Here is a 21601-nt window from a genome sequence, read left to right on the forward strand (position 1 = left end):
CCGGGTGAACCGCCCTGGTTCCCTCGCGTTTCTCATGCCAGGCCCATCGAACTCGAATCGACTACGGTCCTTCCTCGACTACCGGTTCCACCTATCTACCGATTCTCTACCGCTTTATCTTTATCACTCCTGGTCCCACGTCCTTACAAACGTGTCGTTTCACTCAACAATTACCTAGCACGCGTTCCACGGTTAATCGGATTAGCCAGTTTAGAGAAATCAGTCGCGTTCATGATTCCTCCGCAACGTCCAGCTGCGATTCGTTAAGTGGTTTAAATAGATACGCATTCGCGTTGTGAGACCAATTTTTATCTCGTTCACTGAATAAAATAAGAGCAATTAGAAATTGTCTAGAGTGGAGAAAGTGAATTTCATACGAGTTACGTTTCCAAAAGGATCGATTTAATTCAGCTACGCCAATTCGCCACGGTTGGTTATTTCCGCGGATAACAATCGAAGCTTTTCCCCGACCGCATAGTTGCATCGAGTTTCCAAAGTTGCATACCGAATACTTTCGCCGGTGATCACGTTCTCTCCGTTCGAACGCGGTGGTACGCGCGTTTAGAAAACGAGATCGCGATATTGTAACAGGAAGATCGCGATGTTTTCCATGCGCTAGCGATGCATCGCGAAACTTTCGCCGTCCTCGGCTCGGCACGCGAACTCCCGGGTACCTCGATCCGCATTATCCGTTCGGACAGGTACCGTTTGTTCGCTTGTTTGCAAAACGCTTTTCATTAGCGTTCAACGGACGATATTCTGGTTGTTTCGAGACAAAGCGCCGGGATGTAATGCATATCGTATTCGAGAACGCTCGGCTCGTTTTCAACGGTTGGACATCTGCTAACACAATCGGCGGTGGTTGCGCGAAAATCAACCCCCTCGAACAACGATAACGCGTTAAAAGCTGAACTCGAAAGTTTAGCCGGGCGAAATCCACCGCGGAATGGCCACGTGTGTTAAAGCATTCCCATTGTGCTGGAGCCACAGGTAGAGAAGGCCACAATTTAAAGCGTTCCTCTGCCATTGTCCAAAGCGGTATAATTCGCTTCCGCGGAACGTCCGTGATAAAAGCAAGCGCACCCTTTCTTTCAACCGGTACTACTCCGTTATACGACTTCCAGATGTCTCCGTAACGATACTGCCGTAGGTTCGCGAACACGTTGGCAAAGTTGACGTGAAACGAACGACAGGGAAAGAGAGAAAAAACGGTGCTTTTTCCTTGGGAATACTCTGCTTATCGCGTAACAGGGGGTGGTTATTGCGCGACACAATTAAAACACGAACGGCTTCCCACGTGAAACGACGTACTTTTTTCTCTGCAAGGGACGATGCATCTTGTTCGAACAAATAACCGAGCGGAAAGGCAACGGGGGTTGGCGAAGTTTAACCTCGGCTACGGGAAAGTTTAAATTCGCCTCCATGGTATATAAATACGGTTCGGCGACGAGAAACCGATATAAACGGGCATAACCGTGAACACTGGTTGCTGCCAAAACTTTGTCCATTACTTTCTCGATCCCGAGTTTCTCCTGGACTCGATTATCGCGCGATATCAATCTCATATATCGCGTCCGGTGCCTCGACCCAAAAGCCACGGTCGAACCTCCCTTATCGTGTCGACGGATCGATTGATTCAACAAAACTAAAAAAAAAAAAAAGGGGGAGAAAAATATTGAAACTCACGTTCGAACGTTATCAAAAGTGATATCGAAAATCGTTAAATATCCAATAGGCAAAAAGCTGCGAGAAAACGATGTACACACTCGCGCGATAGCCTGGCCTGCAACGGACGCAAGGGTTTCTTCCGGCGATCGTTAATCTCACTCAAGCCGGGACAATGACAAATAGAGATGGTCCATGAGGGACACTATATAAGTGCGTTTAGATGAGATCAGGGGGACCTGTCCTCCTTTTACTTGCCACGATCTAAACGTTCCACTATATTGTTCCATCCGCGCGATTTTCAAGTAAACGCCTTAAGAAACAGCAGATTTGATCGCAGCTAACTCGCGATACGTACCAGCTACGTGTATACAACGATCTCGCGGTCCATCGTCTCACAGAAGGACCAACGAGCGGACATAATTCCCCATTATTATTCGAGTCCAGACAGGCGAGAAAGTACCATCCAAACTTTGCGTGTCCCTTCGCTCTCGACCGCAATTCAAATCCCATCGCAGCAGAGCGGAATACGTTTAATCGATTTACCAGGCGACATCGGTTTCGTCGACATTACCAGACCGAATTCACGCGGTTTTATTATTCGCTGGTCTCTCTATGCAAGCCAGCGATCCAAGGGCCGATTGTTCACCCCGCGGTATTGCACCCTGGTCGCGTTTCCCGCCGTCTTGTTCGTTCCTTCGAGATCCATCGATCGGAATTGCATCCACGGAATCGCTGGCCTCTATGGCCGGGCATTAACGCGTGGATAAAAGGCCGCGAACGAAGTCGAGCATCGATTTTCACCCCCTAACTGCGTGACAATGGCGAAACGATAAGAGGGATGAATAACCATCGCGAGCATCTACGAGCGAGCACGAGCGTATTTCAATGCTAATCCTCGCGCAATTTTCTCGATTATTTTTAACGACGATTCGAACGGATTCCCCAGATCGGGGTAAAAATCTCCGTCGAAAGTGGAGCGACGATTACGTAGCTGCGATTCCAGCAAATTTCCATTCGTTCGCTGATATCGATGATCCTCGCACGACTACCGATCGATCGACCGATTTTTCACGTCCGATATCACGTTCGACTTCGAAAGGAAACTTCGTTGCGATGCGTAATTCGAACGGGAAACGATAGAGTCGGCGCTTCGATGAAAAGAGTGCCTCTCTCTCTCTGTCGAGGCTAGACGCGTCTTCTGATCCCACGTCGATATCGGTTCAATCGGCCAACCTTATCGCGACTCGGATAAAAAAAAAAGAGGAAAAAGGGAGAGACAGGAAAAATATCTGGTACACACTCCCGTTCGGATAAATTCAGCCAGATAAACTTGATCATTTCACCCTTTGAATTCGCGAGAGCTTCTCTTGCGATTCAATTCCCATCCACGTAAGATCACCTGTTTACTGATATCCTTGGGGTTGCCGCGTTAACAATAGGCTACAAATTACAGAGGGAATACGTAGGATGCAAACAGCTGCGTCCTATTTCCCTGGGACGAGGATCACGCGCGTCTCAAACGAATCAATCCGTCTCCATTGCAGCTGCACCGGCGGGATGCACCGACCGAGGACTAGGTGTAACGAACGATCGCGTTGCTACGTGGAAGTCGTTTAACCTGTAACGAGACGCCTATAAAGGGGTACTTTGATTCGGTGAAGAGAGAGGTCTCCTATCGAGAGACAACGCGTTTCCATGCGAGATTTCTCGGGGCTAGTTTCACGGCTCGACGCTGGGGCCGACTTCGAGAACCCTGTTGCTGAACGTGTCGCGCAAATTTCATTCCTTCGAGCCAATTTCAAAGAAACAAAAAATTTCCCTTCGTTCGAGAAATTTAATAAACCTGTTCCACCTTCTACGTGGATCGCGTAATTCGTTCGCGAGACGACTGGGTTGGTCCTTCGGAGCGTAATGAATTGCTGCTTCCTCGAAAAACCAAGTTCAGAGCGAGTCGCGTTTGGCAAAGAAGAACGACTTTTCGAATCGTCACTGTCGACGCTGTGCGTCTATTGAGTCTTCTTCAAAGCTCGATAAACATTTCGCAAAGAAATTTCTCGAACCTCCTGGAGCACGGGAAGGTTTTCCACGGAAAGGTACACTCTAACCTTTTACGAAGCCGAAATTCAGTTGACCCGATGCCACCCTCTTTCCGGAGATAAATAGAGAGCGCGCGTACACGTTTGCTTCCACACCCCTTTCCACGCAAAAGTGTCTCCGTAGACGCGAATTTATTTCCTCGAGCTCGTTTCTTTCCCCGCTAACTTCGTATTATTGCACAGCCATCGGTTCGCTCTTGCCTTCTCCTTATTTCTCCCTTGCCGCCCGCTATACGGTCCTCCACTTTGCTGCGCTCTGCCCGTCCATTTAACGCGAGTCGACCGCTCGATACTTCGAAAACAGTCTTTCGAGACCTCTACTTTCGTAATTACGAAACGGGACAAATTTCATTTGGAGAGCGATCAAACGAGTGGCGTTGCTAATGTTCACTGGAAAAAGGCGCGCCACCCCTTTAACGCGCGCCATGCGAGAAAGGCAACCGGCGGAACGTTTTAAGGGAGGCGAACAAAGTTCGCTACTTCAGAAAACGTTCAAACGATATGAATGTTCGAGTCGCAGATAATGCAGAGACTGTGACAGCCGTGGAATTCCAACGAAACTCCATGGAGAACGACGAGGATCCGTTTCTTAGTATTTCCGCAGGAACGAGCCGGAATGCACAGGTCGTATCGGCCATTCCTCGCCTATCAATCGCAGACTGCACACCGGTGGCCACGTGTGCAACACGGTTACGACTCGCGAGTGGGTCGTCCGTAGAAAACAATGAAACACTCGTGTCTTCTTAAATCGTAGTAGACCCGTCGCGTTCTGCCCTCCCCGCTTAAGTGGGAACCAAGTGGCCCGGAAACGGCGCGGTTCGCGCTGACACGAAAACAGACCCTAGGCCAAGAATCCACTCCCCGTCCTCTTGGTAACTCGGGAAACGTTCGTTACCGTGCCACGAGGAAGCAAATTGCGGACGTCGCCGTCGCGGTGTACATACGCGAGTGGAACCTTATAATTACGTCGACTTAATTGGGTACCAGGAGGAACGGGGCGATTCCACGGCGAAGGGGGATGGTATAAAAATTCATGGGACAGTCCGGTGGGTTTCATGAATGTTTGATCAGGGGTGAAAGTTTACGAGTCGAGGCGAGGCCGTCTAAGACGTTCCAGGACGGTTTCGTGGGACGATCCTCGCGGTGCGGAATCAAAGCGTTCTGGCGCGCGTCGAATTTAATTGCGGGTAGCAGCCGATTATCCGGGAAGCCCTGCAACTCGGCCGTTAATTGGATTCGACAAGGGGCCCGGCAAATTGAATTAGCGGACGATTCTCGGTTATTTACCTGTGCGTCGGACAATTCCCCGTCAGACGCGTCAAAGGCGGTTTCAACTTCAGCCACCTGGACTAGCCCCCATGCATCGCGACAATAGTAATCCCACGTTTCATACGTTCCATGGCCGTGAAGCAGAACGTCGAACACTCGACGGATGTTTTCCTTTACTTCTTTCGCTTCCAGGCCACGGTAGATATATCTCGCGACAGCAACGTCTGAGGTAATACGCGAAACAATCGACGAGCAGGTTCGATTGTACGGTCCCCAAAAAATTTCCACGAGATTTTAATGGGACTCGCAATTAGCGATACGCATCGTGTCTCGCGGCGTGTGTGCGACGCGCGAGAAAGAATCGTTCTCAAGAATGTCCCGGTTACAAAAGAAAACGACCTTTGGTGGCAGAATGGTCGGAAACGTCCTGGGACCCTTCCCAGGATGATGTGTAATTAAAGAAAGGCAACGCGAATCGCGCAACACCCGGAGATTCATCTTCCCAAAGCGACGGGAACGAATGATAACCAACACGGACGTTCTCGTCGCCGTTACCGAGGTGGATCGACGAACGTGTCGCGAACCGCTGCAAAATCGTCTGCTGCTAGACTTCCTCTTAGAGATTTCCTCCAGAAAACGAGAGATCGCGAGACGCGTCTCTCTCGCGATTTATTATTCCGAAAGTCGATCTCGGTCGACGCAAAGAACTCGTATCTGAAAGACGTTAAATAGGTCTCCGGTTCACCTGGGGCGATGAAACATTCATCTGGTTCAGGGAAAACGTACAGATAAGGTTCGCGCGATAAGGTTACGCCAGGCGGTCTCTGTTGGTCCCTGTTTTAAATGTCACGATCCTCTGTACAGGTATAAACTCGCGGCAACGGCTCTTATTACCTCGCGTTACGCCTCTGTTATCGTGAACCGTGTCGCGCTGGGGGTGAACTCAACTATTCCACCAGCCCATTTTTCCCTACCGCGCCCCTGCTTCCTTCTCACCCCCGGAATTTAACACTTTCACGTTTCTCCGAATAGTTTCCCCTCGCTGGTCCACCTTTTTCTCTTGGTCATGCACGGTACGCGGAACGGTATGCGCGAACCTTTTCCACGGTGCGACGTGAAAAATTCGAGCGTAACACGCGAGCGAGTCAACCGTGCTCGTTTCCGCGCGCGGAACAAAAACATTAAGGAATCGGTGCACTCGTTACGCGAGTACTCGATTTGCTCGCTGTGCGCTAGCCAGCGTGCGAAGGGTGGCGATTAAAAATTGTCCCCTTTTTCTTTCTATTTTCCCAGCTGGACGAAAATGTTTGCGCGACCCGTGAAAATGCGCGACGTAGCCCGGCTACCAGGAACGGAAACGGTTTTTCCGACCGTACCTCCGGCGTTCCTGTTTCAATTTAACTAACAATGGGGACGCCAAAAGAGGAAGAAAAGGAGAATCGAAGAGGAGACAGCGAGCTGCCGTTTGTATAGGTCAGTTACACAATAAGACCGCGGGGCTAGTTAAAATTAGTCGAGCGACTATTTAAAAAAAGTAAACCGAGCGCAACGGAGGCCGTTGTCCGACCTGTTGTGTACCAGGGGATCCTTTTTTTTCCCCCCTCGGCCCTCGTCGACGAAATTCTCTCTGCTCGTAGCACGGATCGGCGTTTCACCGCGCCACCCCCAGGGCTCGACCACCGGCCGCGTGGTTTCCGGCTAGCTTGATAATCGAGACAAGCCTGCGTGTCGCGTATAAAAATCGATATTAATTAAAATGCAATTTATTAGAGCAGTCGCGATGCGGGACGGGGGGACGTTGTACGCAATTATTTAAATTAGTGGTCCCAGTTATTTTTCGAATCAATATTCCCCGTCGTGCAGCTGGCGCGCGCGGCTCGTTGATTCCGCGAACGACCGATGCGTTTACGTGTATGCACGGGGCAAACATTCGATGCTATTCGTTTTTTTATCAGCCGAACGTTATGTCGTTTATGGAGTTTACGGAGATTGTTCAATCATTTCGTTAACGTGCGCTTTTGCATGCGCCACGGAACGAAGGTAAACGCGTACGGTATACGTTCGCGATCAAAGCGGATAAAATTATAGAGCAGCTTAATTATAGCTGGTACCCGCTGTAATTACTTAATTCCTTTGGCGTTGCTATTGTTGTATTCATACAACGGGGGACATTTTAATGAAACATAATACCGCGAGAATTAAATGAATCTAGCCCAAACGTGGAACAAATGTTATTGTTCTGCTAATGGAAGTTTAACAAACAGTGAACGTGGAATTAACCAGGCTTGTTTTACTTGGAAGTTGTAGAGGACACACGACTTATAGGTGTCAGCACTATGCGAATGAATTTCGTTCGTTCCCACTGTAGGAAATGTCCTCAGCGTGCGATCAACAGTCGATACGAAGACTTTGTTTATGAATGAGTAAACAGCTGTGTTGCTCTCCATTTGGGCACTGTGCGTCGGACACACGTTTTCTGCTACGATTATTAAATGGATGCGCCGATCAACATGCTTAGACCTGAAGAAATAAAAGAAAAATTGAGGAGCTTGTTGACATTGAAACAAAATGGTGAACTAGACACGGAAGAGAAAAAGGGACATGATTCTATATCGTACGATTGTTTGCGAAGCTATGTGTACCATCAGGACGAAGAAGTATTTACACGTGCAGTGTTTTTTTCTTAAATAACGCTACGTTTCTGTATTACAATTTTAACGTGTTCCAGATAAAATTAAACACGCTTGCCCTTGTGGTAGAATCGAAGAAGAGTACCCTGAAATTCACATCCGAAGAACTCGATATAATTTACTTATTTTTATGTGCCAATTTTAAGGAGAAAATAGAGTTTGTGCCTCTAATAAAAAAGGTGATTGTCGCGAATAAATTCCAAATTTTCCCTGCATCATAATACCTTTGTTTATAGGCTTTGAAGCGTATGAAAGATAGTTTGGCTGTTATGAGACGACAGTGTGTGCAAGAAGAAAGAATGAGGAATCATTACAAGAAGAATTGCAGTCCATCGGAGATGAAACAAGAAATACTAGATGAATCTTATAGAATATCTTGCAATTTAGAAAGCGACATAAACATGTATCGCGATACTTTCCAATCGTTACGAAATTTATGTATATGTGGTCCTGATGCTACGTACAATAGAAGAAGATGTTCCCTACAGATATTACTTTTAATGAAAGATTTACTAGATAATGAATTTGAACAAGTTACATGGAAGGCTGAACAAGTGGAAGCATTGTTTAACTTAATGTTATTGGATACATACGAGGGAAACAAAGAAATGTCTTTCAAACTAATAAAGTCAGTAGACCCTAGTCTGTTGCAATTGGATGACAAAAATTGTGTTCGCGATATTATCATGATTGCTATTGAGTTGGGTAATAGTATTAGGCCTATTGATAGTATCACAGCTGCATACATGCTGAAAGTGAGCATACTGTCTCCTATTGTACAGGATGTACTTGAAGATCAATTTGATCTAACAAAGTGGACCAAAGATGTACCAAGGATGACAGTGTTGCAACTGATACTAATTTTACTGAAAAAATTTAAGGTATTTAGCTCTGTGTATATGGTAACTCTGGGGTTTGAATTACTGCACAAAAATGGCTACACATAACTTATTATTGCAGAAATCTTTGGTTCTTGCAAAACAAAATATAGTTAAAACTATAACGAAACATTCCTTGTATGGATATCTTTTCTGCATCAGAAGTTTGTTACTCGAGTGCAACTTGAAAGATTTAGGGAAAGAGCCTGTTTGGCAAAACACTGTAGCAGAATTGGTATCTATATGTTTTGAGCTCAGCAATGCAGTTTCTTTGATAGTAAATAATTCTTCCCCTGAAGGGCATATACCGATGGATCTGAACTTGCAAGCTATCAGTGAAATATGTGGTTCAATACCTGATAAAGAAATAGTAACACCACAAATGGTGTTGCTTTGTTCTTGGCGTACCATAAAGGAAGTTAGTTTATTGTTTGGACTGCTTGTCACTGAAGCATCTATATGCAAAGATAATCCTTCTACAGGATTATTAAATGAAGAACAAGTAAAACTTCCCGATTTATACTAAAAAATTACTTAGTCCAAGACAGTTAAAAGAGAGTGCTTTTTCGATAGATTACCAAAATTGGAGAACATTTGGTTTCATTGCTTACTGAAACGAAACACAGAGGAGCATTTGAACAGGCACATGTGGGCTTTAGTCAATTATGTTCTCGTTTATGGCGTTTGAATGATACAAGCCTAAACCAATGGCCCAAGGTATGGTTGCATCAAATTTTTTGTGCCATTATTGGAATAAAAGAGAACTCTAAATTATGTGCAACAAGAAGAAGTGCAGGTGTACCTTTTATGATACAAGTAGGTAGGATTAAATGTTATAATTCATATAACACAACATTTTCATGCAGAATGAATCATAAGATCTTTACTCAAAAAACAGGCCATACTATCTACAGAACCTCGCAAACAGAAAAATATGCAGACTACAACTTTTGATTCTGTGATGAAAATTTTGTTAGGTCTCACACAGTTTGAAAGTGGAAACTTATTGGAGAAATTGCAATTGATGTACTCAAACACTGTATTTACACAGTATGAGAATCTACTTGAATTATCAAAGTGTAATATGAGTGAAAACAGTGCTCATGTTACGGAAATCAAAACTCATGCTCTAAATATTCTGAGAGTAATATTTAGACACTCCCACCTTGCAGAAGTAGTAAATAACTACATTGAAGATGGTTTAATAGCGGCGATCAGAAGTTACGATGGATCAACGTGGGCGGTAAATTATCAGAATATACTTTCATTTCATTATAACTTTATCTTCTAAATAAGTTCACTTTTACAGGAAAGGAATGCAGCAACATTACTTTTTAGTGCCCTTATCATTAGAATTTTTGGTGTTCAAAGGACAAAAGACCATATTAATCTTACTACAGACAATAAAATGAACTACAGGATGTTTTTTCAGAAATATCCCAACTTATTACCCTTCATCTTAAATGAGCTACAAACATTTGTGGCAATGGATAATACTCTTATAAAATCTAATGTACAGCCAATTTTATTGTTACTGTCACGGCTATATGTTAGTTATAATTTGGAACCCAGAGATACTGAACTGAAGGTAAACAGTTTAAAGTTACCTTGTCTAGTTTAATGATATACAAGTCATACATCTATTTCAGATTTTTGATCTTATAGACTTAGTTATGCAATGTGCAAGAAGTCCTATATTTGAAACACGTAAATTGGCTGCTAGAGCATTTGTATCCCTATTGACATCACAAACCATAGGGCAAATTTCCACAGTCATTGAGAAAATGTATACAGTATTTGCAAAGAATACTTATTCATCTTTGAATTTAATACATGGTTATATGTTACAAGTGAGTATAATACATCACTTTTATAAAATACTTATAATATCTTTAAGCAAATACTTTTTATACTATAGGTGTACGAGGTACTAAAACACATGAACTTTGACACTTTGCCTAATGTAGCTTGGGACAAATTTGTGAAGGAAACTACATGGATTTTAGAGAATTTAGAGCACAAAAATTCTAAGCCTCCATCTTTCTTACTGGCAACAGTTTATATAAATATTTGCAATGAACTATATCGAATAGAATGTCAAAATACGAACGAGTGGATATATCCTCCAATGATACATACCATTATTTCTCATCTACTATGGGAGAAACTAAAGCAAGGACCAGGACGAGAACTGTATAAATTAACAGTCATTAAATTCATTCGTTCTATGACAAGAGAAACTGTATTGCTCGAAAAATCCCTACCTATTGCGCTATATCTACACAATTTAAGAGTTCCCGAAACTCAAACTGTTGCATGGTTAACTGTTACTGAAATTATTGATGAAATAAACTACATGGATGAATCAACATGGTTACTGAATCATGCCATCAGTGAAACCCGTAACATGATACAACATTATTATAGATACAGTCCAGAACTACAAGATGCAATATTTGATTTCCTATATAACAGCTTAATGAGCAAGTCATTTGGTTTCTCGACAAAAATAGACATTTGTAAATTTGTATTAAATGAGATGCGAGTAAACGATAATAAGAGTGGCTATTGTGAAAGAGATTGTTACTTAAGATTATTAGGGAAATCGTACGTGACTTTATTCCCCATTAGTGAGGATGAGAAGGCTATTAATTTGGAATGTACAAGTGATGTACATAATAACTTTTGTGATTATCTATGGATTACAAGTCTAAGTGGACCTTTTAGAAAATCAGTGTTTGAAATCATGAAAGATCTCTTTTTAATGTGCTACAAATACGAGAAGTATCGATGTAAGTTTTAAAATGTTATTGAAATATTTGTATCACAGTCTAACAGAATATTTTACAGATGTACAGGTTCAATGGTGGACCACAGTCCTACAGTTGTTACTGGATAATAATCCTGAAGTACGATACGAGGCATATTTAATACTTAAATATGTACCAGTGAATTGTACAATGATTTTGCCCCATACAAATTTATTACTATCTAAATTTTCTAAAATAAATAGTAATCATCCTGAATTTGTTTGCGTAGTATACTTCTACTGGAGTATTGCGCTGCTAGATGATGCAGATTACGAAATGGATGAGACAGATGTAAGTAAATATAATTTTTAGTAAGTAGACGTCGTGAATGTAATATTGTTTCCTTTAAGGTTTTCAATAAGTGCACAAACTATGACTTTTTTGAACCTGTGGAGCTATCACGAATTTGTATCGAATTTTTACGGGAAAATATGCAACGTTACATAGACAATAGATTGCCGGACGATGTTATAGATTGGGTAAATTCCGTTTTGAACGTTGAATGTGGAAAGAATATTTCGTTCCGGACGTTCGTTGAAGACTATCAAAGCCGTATCCCCGTAATTGAATATAAATTACGTGACGTCTTAAATCCGACTTATAAAAATAAACTGCTGCAAATTTTGGCATACAAACAATTCAGAAACGGATTGTAACGTGTATTTTTATAATACGTTTGTACAAAATACACTCAAGTTTTTAACAAAGAAGACGACCACCATTTTTCTATTCAACCGGTATACAAATCTAAGCATTCGGTTTCGAGCGCTTCTTTATTCTAACGTATCTTACGTATACGAAAAAATGTTGGTTGTAAAGAAAGAATCTTACCGGAAATCCATTCCGCGTGATTAAGTTGTTCCACGCGCGCGAAGGAAAACACGCACAAGGTGAAAGAAACAGCGTTTAATCGAGAAGAAAAGATTTAGCCGTAAAAACGAGGTCCCACGAAATTTGAAATCCACAGATCGTAGGAGTAGTGGGGGGGTGGGCGTCGAGTGGGGGAATATCCCCAGGTGTGCGTGGCTAGAGACTTTAGTTGGACCGCTTGGCGTAGGTAGACGCCACTGTCGCGGCTCGACGTTCGCCGACTCGGTACGTATTTCGTGACATTGGACCGCGGATCCGTCGGATTTTCGCGTTTTTCGCGCCTCTGCGTCGTGACCGTCGAGTATTAGTGTGCGCCGACGATCTTTATCCGCGTCGAACGAAAGGCAGCATGTTCACGAGTGGACGGGCAGATTAAAACCGCAGTAAAAGCAGCTGAGAAGACAGTGGCCGTGCGTGTACCAGGCATGGAGTGGACTCAGTGCGCTCGTTTCAAATCGTTACGAGCCGTTACCGCAGTCCCAGTCGAGCCGAGGTGAGTTCCGGCGACGTAAACACGCGTGATCGGGCTTCGTGCACGTTGCTTCACACTCGTCACGAACTGTTAGTTCGTTACCGGTGAACACCGCCGTTCCCCTTCGGTTTTCCATCGTGTATGACCTACTTGTTGTACAAGCTGTCATCCCTCGATTAGAATATTCCCGTCCGAGACGTCGAGGTATCCTGCGAGCGAACCCTCCTTCGCTAGTGCCGCGCCACACGACAGCCTTTCTCGGGTAGGTTTTCATACAAAAAAAAAAAAAAAAACAGACCGTCGGAGAAAGGAGAGGCGGAGAGAACGGGGAACGAGCACGAAACGGAAAGATCAAGCGAGAGCAGCGAGAACAAGTTTGAAAACTAGCACTGCCAGTCCGTTGAACATCTGCGATTCCTAAAGTGCGTCCTTCCAAACACGGAATGTTAAATAGCCTTCGCACTTGATCAACTAACGGAGCCTTCTCGAATGATCTCTCTTGACCTGTCTCTCTCTCTCTCTCGTTCTCTCACTCTCTCTTTCTCTCTCCTCTCCTCTCCTCTCCTCTCCTCTCTCGTCCCTACTGCTTCTCTCCCTCTCTTTCTTTCTTTCTCTCGTTCTCTCTCTTTCTCTCTCTTTCTCTGCTTCTCCTCGAGGAGAAAGGTCATCGGTCTCAAATTCATCTTTTGTCCACGCCTTAGGCATACAAGTAGTAATGCGCTGCGACATATTTTCCGTTTCCTGCTCAAACTCGTTTTAAATTACCATAAGTAGTACGATACCTCTTGTCCCGACACCGATTGATTCTTTTTCGTGATCGGTCAAATATCTCAATGTCAAGTTGACTACCCGTTACATCCTCTCGTGTTCGATTCAACCACGGTCCCTGTCCGTCTTCGTTTCTTCGTTCCGTGGATAGGAAAATTGCTAATTCGCCTCGCCTTTTAATAATCTCCACGACACTTTTAACCATTCGCTGTAAGATGTTTATCGCAGGCCGTGGTGCGTTTCATTTCGAGCTACGATATTTGTTCATTAACATGTTACGTGTTGTAACATGCACTTACGTATGCATCTAAATTGCATAGTAATCGGAAAATGTCTGCAGTGAACGTTTTTTCCCTTTTCCTTTTTTACCGCAATTAACGATCATTTATTAGATTTGTAAATATCGTAAGTTTGTCTCCATTGAAATTTACAATTCTCGTACTATCGTGACTAGTTGAAGAATGTTTTTTGGCGCGTTTTTACGAGTCTCTCACTTGAGTCGTCGATCGCGACAGTTGTTTTTCAAACGTTATCCGTAAGGATTACGTAGAAAGAGCGCATTTAATAACGAGATCCATTTGCCATGTTCCGCTTACCTGGCGCTTTTAATAAATGATGATAAGGAAAACGACAGCGCGTTCGGTAGAGTCTACCATTTGCATTCTTTCTACGCGTACTTTTTCTCCCCGTTTTTCTTCGGGCATCCTACCGCGGGAGATACACGCTCACTTCCTTACTACAAAATTACGCGTATTAACTCTTTCCGTGGAATGCACTCGAAACGTTTCAATGGAAACCTAGCTCGGCGTTTCTTCCGTGTTTGTCAAACGAACGAACATCAATTACGCGAGAACGATGAAAATGAAAAAGCGACGCGTACGTCATTCTCGTAACGACGTATATAAATTTTAATCACGAACTTGCATACATCGTGAAAATCGTACGTATATGGACTCATAAAAACTGCTACCACCAATCGTATCAATTTCATACGCTGCATATTTTATACGGCGAAACTACACGCGACCAACGATTCAGCAAAATCGGTTTCTTAATTTCTTTACCATCTTAATTTTCATCCTTCTTTCGTTTCAGTTTTTCTATGGCGACGCGTGTTTAACGTCCCGCGATATCGTCTTACTTCGCATCGGAAATGTAGTCCAACCCTTCTTCTTTTCTGCTGTTTAATCCCGCGATCACGGGAGACAATTGGCCGTTCGTAGAGCAGGGGAAAGGTCGAATATATCTGCGACTCACGTGTCCGGGGTCTATTTGTTTTATCAAGCCCGCAGCGGCAACCTGCTCCTGCATTATTTTGACAATAACGCCGAGCAACCACGCGAACCAGACTCAACAATATAAGTAATTTATGCAAAATGCAAGCCGCGCGCTCGCCTACGGCCGCGCTCCGTGAGCGGCGTCCATTACATTATAACAAAACAATGTTTAACGACTATAATTGACCGTAACCGCGGCCCGTATCCGATAAAAATGAAAAATTCAAATTGCGCGGGATGCGTCGATTTGCATGTATCACGCCTCTCGTCCCGATTCGATTGCCAACGTGGCACCGTACAGATTCGCTAAGTACCGTAATGGCGACCCGTGGGAATTCATCACGCACCTGGAAAAAATACACAAATTTCTGATTTCAGGCAGGAAATTACTTCGTTAGTGAAATTTCATTTACTCGAGCGATTACATTGGATTTCATTTCTCGCCGCCATCATTTTCCCTTAGACCCCGAAACGATATCATCGGAGAGCGCGTTCGTTACAGTTTCCACGCTTTCAATTGGGAAATCATTAATTCAACGGCGCGTCCGTTCGATAATCATCGTTTCCCGCGTTTCTTGCGATTTACGGTGTCGAAATTCAGTTTTCGCGATGCGCGCCGTGGCTGCGCGGAACGCGAACCTGTTACGGGGCGATCGCGGATGTCAGTTTCGATTCGGCGGCGATCAAACGCGTTAATTGTCCATCGTCGAGCGCCGTTTATAAACCAGCATCCGTATCGCGCCGCGGAACCCCGCGTTCCCTTTCGTCTTCCGGTTGTCATTCGAACTGCGCGAGTCTGGTTTCCGATTTTACGACAGTACGCTACCGCGCGTTTTATCTCTGGTCATTGAACCTTCTCTACTTCAGGGAGCATAGCGCGAGTCTATTGCTCGATGCCGTTTTCTGTCTCCTTTTTTTTTTTTTACACGCCAGTGCTCGACAGTTGCCTGTATTCGAAATATCGCGACAGTGTCATCGTTGTGCGAAACGTTGCTCGCGCGTCTCGCGATCAGCGTTGGTCACCTAACCTAACTTCACGAGGTGAGAGCTTACACTTTTGCTTGTTTCGTAACCTTTTTCTTCTTTTGCAGCGACGATTTTCGATGTTCTCTTGCGTCGAGTAAGAAAATTCGAGTCATCTAGGTTAAGTATTCGATCGTTACCGTTCCATTGTTCGACGAACGATATTTCACCATTTCGAACCCGTTTCGCTATCATCGTGCCAACGAGCCGAGGCATCGGCGACGTGCCGACAAGCCGAAACCGCATCGAAAACATTGCTTTTTACCAGCCGTGTATCTGGTTACGGAAATCCAGGCATTGTTACCGAACAATGGAATATTCCGGTGGCTAAGAAAAAGGCGGCCATGTTCGTTATGCCGAACATAGGATAGACGAACGGTGGAATCGAATCGCGCGGCTCGGTACACGAGCAGCCCCGCGGTACGTGACAGATATCTTGAGGGACGTGTTCAAATTCCATCGGATGATTCACGGCTACGTGAATACAAGAAAACGTAGCCGAGATTTTTGTCTGGATGCTTGGTTAGGCTCGAGTACATTGGATATTCGATATCGCCGAGGAAGATATTCGAGCGAGATATCCCTGGAAAATCTAACGATCGCTAATTCCCTTGGTAACCTTTCCGTCTCCGTGTGAAATTAATTTCCATAGGAGAATCCAAGCCGTTCAGTCTAGAAACTCGATAGCCGTGCTCTCGTTTCCGGCGTAACCCTTGGAGTATATTGTTCTCATCGCCGTCTAATCGACTTACCTAGTCTAATGGTTTCGAGTGATTACCATGCTTCTTTACCTGCACCGGAAACGGTTGAGTGCCTTCCTAACGATTATTAATGTCTCTTAATGGCGCTTAGCTCGCTCGGTAGCTAGATCACCGCGATTAACTTCGGTAATTGTACTCGTCGTTGAAGTTTAACTCGTTCCAATGTATCTATCTGGACGCGGATGGTTTCCCTGTGATTTCGATGACAATGCCTCCGCATATTTTCTACCGCGGTAACATTTCTATTTCTCGTTGATTACCATTTAACCGCTGTTCCGATAGTGTACACCGTGTTAATGGTTATAATTTACGAGCTGCTGTTTGCAGTACCGTCCCACTGTTACACTTCGGAAGTAAACATGTATCTTTATGACTCATGTTCCCGTTTAACTGTCGGTACGTGCCAAGGACAGCGTGGAGTCGCGGGACGTCCTTGCCAATTTTGGAATCCCGATAAGCAAGTCTGTCGCCGGTGACAAATCATTCTAACGAGCGAGACTGTTTCGAGATATCGGTGACGTGGTTCCTCGGTCTCGTAACCGGCGACCTGGCCCTTGTCCATTTGGAAAATGCCACGAACCGTTGAAAAGTCAAGGTCTCCTCTTCTTCTCCTACTTTTAAATTGCTTCCCCTCTGCTCCATCTTTCTCTTAACCTCATTTAGCATTAGTCAGATTAATTTATTGCTCGGAATTCTTTGCTGTACTTTCTCGACTTCTAAATGTCTGTAAATTAGGTATATTCGTGGACACGTGCCACTGATACCGCGAAGAGGTCTCGTGTCGTCCTCCTTCGTACCATTTCTACGGAGACTTCCGTTCTCTCGTCGCTCGTAAAATTCATACCGTTTTCGAAAACGAAAAGTCGAACGATATTTCCAACCGATTTGTTCAGTGATGCGGGTTCGATTATTAGGAGATTCTGGTTAGTAGCTCATGGTTGGAACCGTGAAACGTCGGGTCACTCGACGACCCGCCGCCCATAAAATCGAATCTGACGTGCTCGCAATCTGGTAAACATTTGCCAGCTGTATTCAAACGCGTCTGGAAGTTCGGGATCGCGTATTGCCCGACACACGAGAAAGGGTCGCGAAACTTTCGCCGAGTCACCCGATGGCGAATCGCCCAAGTTTCCCTTGGCTCTACAGAGAATTTCAACTGTACCATATGCAATGATTCCCCGTGAAATTTATGCCCCTTTACTTCTAGCGGGAACTTCCAGTTCCGAGGATTAACTTTTGCCTCCATAAAACCTACTTCACCACAAAATTTCGCGGATTCACTCCTCGAATCGTGGTAAACTCGACGCATCGAACGATCTACTTTCTTCTTCACGCGCGATACCTTCTATTTTCGAAAACCAACCCTCGCACGACGCAGTCCACCGCTTTGCACTCGTCGAATGCCACGTAAATTTCCTCTCTCCCATTGTCCTTCGCGAAGGCTGCTCCTTGACCAAATGAAGGGATCTGGTAATTGCGTCGTAGGACGCGAAAGGGTTCGCCATGTTTTTCGGTTCGAGCCTTTCGTCCCTCGCGAGGCTGGATTATTTCCCGTGGCGTTTTCGAGGCGGGGCCCCGGTGCACGGCCTTTCTACCCGCAATTAGCATCGGCGATGTATTCGCGTCACGTATCCGCGGGATAGTTTCTTCGCACGCGACTCCACGCGAGACGTCCTTTATTTCGCTTCGTGTACGCGAACGGCCGCCGTTGAAATTGCACGGGAAGCAACACGACCAGCGGATAGAATGAGAAATAGAAAGATCTACCGCTCTTCTTGCTCGTACGCTTGATCTTGAAAATTCGTCCCGTTGCGTTCCTTAACCGGGTAGTCACTCGATCGTTCCCTCTCTGCTGGGTGTTCGAACGCGACTCCTCGATGACCCGTTATTTCTGACCCGTTCGAAGGTCCAACTTCGAACAGCTTAAAAGCTCCAAAGCGATTCTATGGAACAGATACGTTCGCGGTGTAGTGGAAAGTCTCCATCGATTCTGACGAGATTCCTGGGGATTCAGAATCTGACCGTGTATCCCATAAGTCAGTGGGATCGCGGTGGGACGACTCGCGGGCAAACAAGGAATAGAATCGGCCGGAGAGATTTATGGAAAGAGGCGTAACGCGACGGTGTCACGTAATCGAAGCCAGTGTTTTTCGGTGGAGCACAGGCGAGATCGTGGCTGGCTGGTCTCCACCGGAATTCAAAGAAGCTATCGGGATCCGGCGTTTGCATACAGGGTGTCGAATAAATTATCTCGTCCGCTCGCGTCTTGGAAGAAATCGGTTTCGTTCCGCGGGGATCCGTCGAGCCATAAATAATACATAACCGGGATACGGGCGGTTTGGCGCGCGCTGAAAAAAAAATAAAATGGGGATGGAACGTCGAGGGAAATGGAGCGTCGCGAACTAGAAAAGACGCGAGCCTTATCGACGCGAGCACAAGCTGTGACGAAAATCTTATCCGCTCGACATTCTCTTTCTCTCCTCAGAATTCGAGATCTTTCGCTAGCTTTATATTAGAATTCGCAAAAGAAAGTGAAATTTCAATTGTTCTCGAAGAAAGGTTTACTGGTTCTCTCGAACTCGTTCGAAGCTCGAACGCGAGGGTCTTACGAGGCTTCAAAAACCGCGCGTTCTCCACCGAACGACCGTTTGTTTCGAGGAAGAAGAATAAGAAGAGGCGTTCGACGTTTCCCTCGAATCGATGACTGGCTCCCTTGTGCCGCTCCTTTTTCCCGGAGAACCCTCGTCCCTCGTTTCGGCCGCGGTTTCCTCGTAACGACGATGCACGTAACAGTAATCGCGCGTGCAAGCGCCAGCCGGCATTACAGTTTGTTACGACCCGTTGGAATTGCACGAGGACGGGGAACACCGCACCGATAAACATCTCGCTTTTCCAGTACCCTGCCGAGGAAGGAAACCTTCCGTTCGCTTTCGAATCGAGCGAGGCAACGCCACGAGCCTGGCTCTCTTTCCAAACGCGAGAAGAATCAACGAACGGCCACTTGTTAAACACCAACTGAGTTCGAATGCCCGTGATTTATGGCGGCACAGTGGGAAGAAGGCGCGGTTAAGGCGGTTCGGTTATAGATGGGCTCCGTTTCTGAATTGCCTTCGATTAATTCGGAGGCGCTTCATTAGTCTTTTATATCAGGCTGGAAGTTCGAACCTTAAACTGTGCGAGGTTCCTCGAATGAAAACAGATCGGGGAGTCTTACTCTGGGGTAGGAATAATCCTGAGATCCCTCTGCAAACTCGTAATTAGTCGTTTCTGTACGATGAAAATACAGTAGCCCAAGAGTTGGTTATTTAATGCGAATTCTCGATCCAGAATAGAAGAGGGAGAGGTACATTGGGCCTTTGTGCTGGGAGAAGGGCGCGAGCGAGTGCGCCATCGACATTAGAACCGATGCCACCAAGGAGTCGCGGGCAGATTGAAGAGGACTTCCGTCGCGGCTCGTGTAACGCGAAAACCGTTCGAAAGTTAATTCGAAATTTATTCATGGACTCTGCGGGACCACTAGCTGGCTACGTAACGCGGGTACATGTGGCAGGATCGCTTATGCTCCTCTTGGTAGGCCTACGCGCGACGAAACGAGGGGTGAAGCGGCTCGGAACGAGAACAAACCGGCCTCCTCTATGAATACGTAATTTTATTGCGATTAAGAATTAAGTCCTGTCCGCGTCGATCGACCCGTCGCGTTTCCACGTTGCTGTCGTTCCGGCAGCGGCTTTTTTTCTTTTTTTTTTCTTCTTTTCATTAAAAATGGGTCACCTTCGAGTAGAGAAACAGGCTCCAATTTATGGCGTCGCGTTCGCCCGTTGCTCCAGATTCGATAAGTTCGCGGTGGTCCAGGAAAGTAAATGTTACCCCAGAGTTGGGCGGCGTGAACACAAGAAGGTGAAAGGGGGGAGGCCCCGCGGATTTTATCGGCGAGATTTAGGTATTTCGAGTAGGTATTCAGATTTATACGCGGAACACGCCGTTATTGCGGCCGTATATCTCGTGTATATCCGGAGAGGGCCACGGCCGCCACCGGCCGAGGAGCGTTTCTTTCATGAAAACGACAATCCCAAAAGTACACCGTATCGCGTGGAAAAAGATATCGCTTGCTCGTAAAACCGGCGATATTACGTGGCCGCGTCAAAGAGAGAGAGAAAGCAAGAGCGAGAGAGAAAGAGAGAGTACGTACACATGTGTGTGTGTATGTATACGTCGAACTTTCGATGAAAGAGACGAGTATAAATGCGAGTTTGCAGAGAGAACCGTGGAAACGCGGAGAGAGCGAGAGAAGGCGCATAAAATCAAGCTATGCCCGATACACACCGTTCGATAGATTTACAGCGTTGTAATAATAAAACTGGTAGAATACGAGGGTTGCATGGGGCTTTATTAAAACGTAGCGGTTTATGGAAGTTCGACCGGGATCGATACTCGCGCGGCGCTCGCGAATTCGTCGGCTGTTCCCTCGTCTCGTTCGGCTTCTCAGGCTCAGGAACGGCTCTGGATCCGTCGATTCGCATTGCTCGGAAAGCTGGATGAATAAAAATACGCTGACGTAACGAGGTAACGCGAGCGTGGGTCTGGAATCGAGAGGATCGTTGTCGATTACGACTGGGATTGCGTAACGTCTGTCAGCAGCTCGAAGGATGCTGCTCGGAGACGCAATTCTCTCTAAAACTATATCTGTAGAGAACTTGATAGCAGGTCTCTTAGCATTAGAAAATCGAGCGTCCGTTCGTTTCGAGTTGTTTATCGACGTCTCGAGGAAACGCTACAGGTAGTTTCCACGGAGGCGTCCCTCTCGTCGAGCGTCGTTCGCGGCACTCGCGATAAGACGAGCAAGCGAGTCGAGGGAAAAGAGCAAAGGCGAGAGAAAAAAGAAGTTAAGCAAACATAGACAAGAGAGAAGAGAGGGCGAGCAAAGGGCTCGCGACTTGGGGCGAAACCGCGGGAGCCCCCCGAGCGTTATTTCTGGAGGAAGATTCGGTTTCCGGCCCGCGGCACCAATTTGTATAATTG

At 45.6% G+C, this 21601-nt stretch overlaps 2 protein-coding genes across 7 annotated transcripts in view; both read left to right on the forward strand.

Moving 5' to 3' along the window:
* The first annotated feature begins 7492 nt into the window (after positions 1-7492).
* Positions 7493-12115, forward strand: Thada (Thyroid adenoma-associated protein homolog). The gene is made up of 11 exons (XM_076896483.1): positions 7493-7690; positions 7762-7902; positions 7960-8604; positions 8684-9103; positions 9175-9417; positions 9500-9844; positions 9911-10189; positions 10251-10451; positions 10520-11393; positions 11452-11702; positions 11762-12115. Exons 1-11 carry the CDS (start codon positions 7526-7528, stop codon positions 12065-12067), a joined length of 3870 nt encoding a protein of 1289 aa, XP_076752598.1. The 5' UTR covers positions 7493-7525; the 3' UTR covers positions 12068-12115.
* Positions 12116-12473: 358 nt separating this feature from the next.
* Positions 12474-21601, forward strand: part of LOC143424221 (uncharacterized protein CG43867) — an 88904-nt gene continuing 79776 nt past the window's right edge. For 4 of the 6 annotated variants that reach the window (XM_076896139.1, XM_076896144.1, XM_076896143.1 and 1 more), the window contains exon 1: positions 12474-12774. The gene's annotated coding sequence lies outside the window, so the exon portion shown is untranslated. The remainder of the gene's footprint in view (positions 12775-21601) is intronic. The other 2 variants (XM_076896142.1, XM_076896145.1) reach the window with 1 other exon arrangement.

Source organism: Xylocopa sonorina, chromosome 6, assembly GCF_050948175.1.
Source record: "Xylocopa sonorina isolate GNS202 chromosome 6, iyXylSono1_principal, whole genome shotgun sequence".
NCBI lineage: Eukaryota > Metazoa > Arthropoda > Insecta > Hymenoptera > Apidae > Xylocopa > Xylocopa sonorina.